The sequence below is a fragment of the Buceros rhinoceros genome, unplaced genomic scaffold, assembly GCF_000710305.1.
Source record: "Buceros rhinoceros silvestris isolate BGI_N320 unplaced genomic scaffold, ASM71030v1 scaffold1451, whole genome shotgun sequence".
NCBI lineage: Eukaryota > Metazoa > Chordata > Aves > Bucerotiformes > Bucerotidae > Buceros > Buceros rhinoceros.
The window spans coordinates 33,226-37,056 of NW_010394615.1; the positions used below are offsets into that span (position 1 = coordinate 33,226).

The 3,831-nt window shown below is 45.9% G+C and overlaps 1 protein-coding gene across 1 annotated transcript in view; it reads right to left on the reverse strand.

Moving 5' to 3' along the window:
* The window catches only part of EXOC3L4 (exocyst complex component 3-like 4), a 21,323-nt gene extending 17,955 nt beyond the window's left edge, over window positions 1-3,368 (reverse strand). The window contains exon 1 of the mRNA XM_010145260.1: window positions 3,047-3,368. Within this exon, the coding sequence (XP_010143562.1) occupies window positions 3,047-3,368 (322 nt within the window). The remainder of the gene's footprint in view (window positions 1-3,046) is intronic.
* Window positions 3,369-3,831: the final 463 nt, after the last annotated feature.

The following is a 3,831-nucleotide window of genomic DNA, read 5'->3' on the forward strand; positions in this document are numbered from 1 at the left end:
ATGCTGCTGATACATTTTTGGGAGTGTTGCCATTAGAGGTGTAGCTTTGGGCAAACCCTGGGCTTTCCTGCTGACTTGATTTTGTGCATTATCAAGTTTTACTAAGACACATCCCCAACTAATGGCACAGCTAAACTGGCTCCTGCATTTTTGAGGGTGGAGCAAAATGCTAATGCAAACTGCAGAGGTTGTGGCTGGTGGTTTGTGTAACGAGGTCTCCTTGAAACCTAGGGACTGAGGTAGCAAGCCAGAGACTGGCCCATCTGTGGCTGGCCAGCCTTTCCCGCCTGTACCTACCGCAGGAAAAAGCCTCTGAAAGATGCCTCTTACCCGTTCCAGACATTTAGGAGATTTTCTATGAATGCTTGTGGTCTTCTGCCTCCACTCAACCAAAAAGAGAGACCAGCCTGTACCTACCGCAGGAAACAGCCTCTGAAAGATGCCTCTTACCCGTTCCAGACATTTAGGAGATTTTCTATGAATGCTTGTGGTCTTCTGCCTCCACTCAACCAAAAAGAGAGACTTCTGGAGGACCAGAAGCCAAAGCTTCTCAGCGCTGCAGTTGTTGTAAACTGCAATAACCCTTTGGCTGGAAGTGAGGAAAGTCTCTGGAATGGTGGTCCCAGCGTGCCAGCAGGAGGAAATGGAGTAACACCAAAGAATGCCAGGTATGTGAACTTCACCCTCCTGTGGTGGTTCAGGGTTGGGTGACCTGGCTGTTCACTGCCTGTATGTAAGCCTATCATCAGATGCCCAGCACTGCCTCTCACCAGTGCCGTTTGTTTTCCAGGCAGTGAGCACTGCTATCCCTGGATAGTTTGGGCAGGGGTGTGCACTGGGGAGGGATCCAAACCTGTGGGTGCTTTCTGCTGGTGCTCAGGTCTCACACGTGTTTTTCCCACCTCCTTTGTGTTTGGCACCCACTGCCAATACTGGCTGGTGTTGGCTGAGGCTGGGGGAAGCAACCAAATACTGTTACCCCCAAAGTGCTGAGGTCTACTGTTTTCCCATTTTTTTTTCAAAGCCTTGCTGGTGCAAGAGCCACTGCCTATTTGCCGGTAATTTAAGAAGTGTTTGCCATGTGTTGAGGAGATCCAAGATCACCGCTAGTTTTGAGAGGCCCTGAGTTGAGCAGCTCTCACCATCTCCAATGTCATAACAGAAGCTCTGTGTTTCCTCAGCTCAGAAGTTTCCTGTTCAAGGAAACCTCATTGTGATACTGGGCATAAGGCAAATACTAAAAAGGGAACGGGAAAAGGTATTATTTAGGCTGGTGTGGATACTGCTTCTGGGACATACACATATAAAATGATATGGAAAAATCAGGAAGCGCTCAAGGACGGACTGGTTCATAGCCCATAACTTATGCCCTTAGGCTTGTCTGCACACAGATTTTATACCGTATGCACCACCTAATCTGTGCGGAGTACCTGTATGAAGACAGAAATACACCAAATAACCCAGCTATCGATACCGCATACAATGCATAGAGCTTTGAGTGCCTCTGTGGAGATACTGTTGCTCTGCACTTGGAGGGGAGAGCTTGCCAATTAACTTAGTCCCTTCTAGATAAATCATTATAAAGCCTGTGTTTGCACAAGTGCTCGCAGTGAGAGACTGAAGGAATACGTTCTGTTCTGTTTATCAAAGTGAGAAAACACGATTTAATCACCATCTAGGATAATTATTCCGGGAGGTGATATTGGGTGCTAAATAGATCTTTAATTTAGCAATACAGGATCAGCCAGCTGGTAGTTGAAGGAAGACAATTGAAAGGCAATTAACCATTATGCAGCTTAATGGTGCACATGGTGGAGTCTCCATCACTTGCCATATTTATCTCCCAATGCAATGTGTTTCGGACAGAGCTGCTCTAGTCTAGGCCAATCACAAGTTATGGGATGGTCCTTGTTTGTAAAATTCCTCGTCTTGTTTATTGCAGGAAATGAAAAGGGCTTATGGTAACATTTCCTGTCACTCCTCATCTATGAATTTAAGAACAGACCAGCAAAGTTTATGAAATAGGCTCAGGTCCAGCTTGCCAACCTCACAATATGTCAGTGCAAAGCAGTAAATAACTTCATGGCACGGTAGAGCACATTATAGCAGTGAGACAATGTCAGCCCTTCTATTTGATCCTCGTGACCTCCTATTTCTTTCTAGAAATTCAGCCTGAGGAAAGGTTAAGGCATGTTAACCCACCTCTGTCTATCTCCTGGTGGATTCCTTGTAGTACCTCTGCCTTGAGAAGGTGGAGAACAGTGCTCAAACTGAGATCAAAGTCGTTGCAGTCTGCCCACACTTGGGGAAAGGTGAGAGCTATGCAGAAGGTAATTGCTATAATCTGACTAAGATTTATCTATATAATGGTGACAAAACACAGAGTAAACAGCCTGAGGAAAACAAACCAAACACTTGCAGCACTGCCATTGTGAGAAGAATAGATGGAGCATCAGCGTTCGAGAGCAAACCATCTGTGGAGGTCTCTTCATAAGGCAACATTATATCATAACATTAGCAAACGAAGTGGAGGTGTTGAACCTGATCACATCCAAACCATCTTTTTTCCCCATCAAGGCCTTGCAGCAACCTACAGAGTACAGTCCGGGGACTGTCAGTTTGAGAGTGACGAGCAGAAATTGTCCAGAAGTGCAATGCAGGCAGTAGTATAGGAAGAGCCCACATTGCACTTCTAGATACTGTCAGAGCAGCAGATCCCAAACTGTGCTCTCAGCAGACTGGTGACTTAAATGTATGATGGGAGATACTTCTGCTGATACGTGAGTGGACAGATTGATGGATAGGTTGTTAATGTGGTTAAACTAATGCAGCAGAGGCCACAGAGCAGCATGTTCAGTGACAGGTGACCTGCCCAGGCTGGGTCAGGTAACACCCCAGTGAGTTTGTGCAAGGGGTGACAGTTTTCGCTGCCCTGTAATGAGGTGCCTGGTTCTTTAGCACCTCTGCTGGGCTCAAGACTTGCAAAGGGTCAATTACTTGAGGGTTACATACATTCTGCCAAGCAAATTGTGGTTTTGCTTCTTACCTGAAAGAGGTTTTCCTTGAATGGGCTCTGCCTCTATCTTCTCACCAATTTCTTCCACACCATTAGAGACTGTAGTTTTGTTCTCTTCATAGCTCTTCGAGAATCGCAAAGAAAATCTTCCTCCTTTCCACGTGCCAGTACTTTCCTTTCCTTTCTCTTTGTTCAGACTTTGTTTTGATTTCCGGATGCTTAGCATAGTTTTAACACTTCTTTCAAAGAACCCACTGTCCCTGCTGTGCAAAGGTAGGCTGCTCAGTTCAGAAGCAACCTCCAGTTTTCCCTCCCCTTCGCTGTTTGTCAGAGAGGCGGGTTCTGAGGTCATGCTCCTTGGATTTAACACTGTATTGCTATTCATCTTGTCTTTCAACAAGGGGTTTTCCAAACAGGTTGACAGTAATCACTGAAATGCATAAAACAGCACAATAAGATGCGGTGTTCATAACAAGGTATTACTGTGTCTCCTGGGCTGAAAATCTGGCCCATCCCTTTCCTGTACCTACACGAGGACAGAGAAAGTTCTTCTAGCCTGTAGCTACTGAAACAATCTCTGCACCCAGTCACCAGGTGCTGACCTGCTCTTAGCTCTGGAAAGCCCTGCTTGACTCCACAGATCGGGCAAGTGGCAGCTGTTTCTCCAGCACAAGGAACCACTAAACATCAGAGATGCTGAAGTCTGTGTAAATATACCATTTTGGACGGTAACAAGGTATGCTTTTACTTTCCATTCTTCTAGGTGGATTTCCAGTCCTGTAGGAACAATGACCCTTCCTGAGTATCGCTGAGGT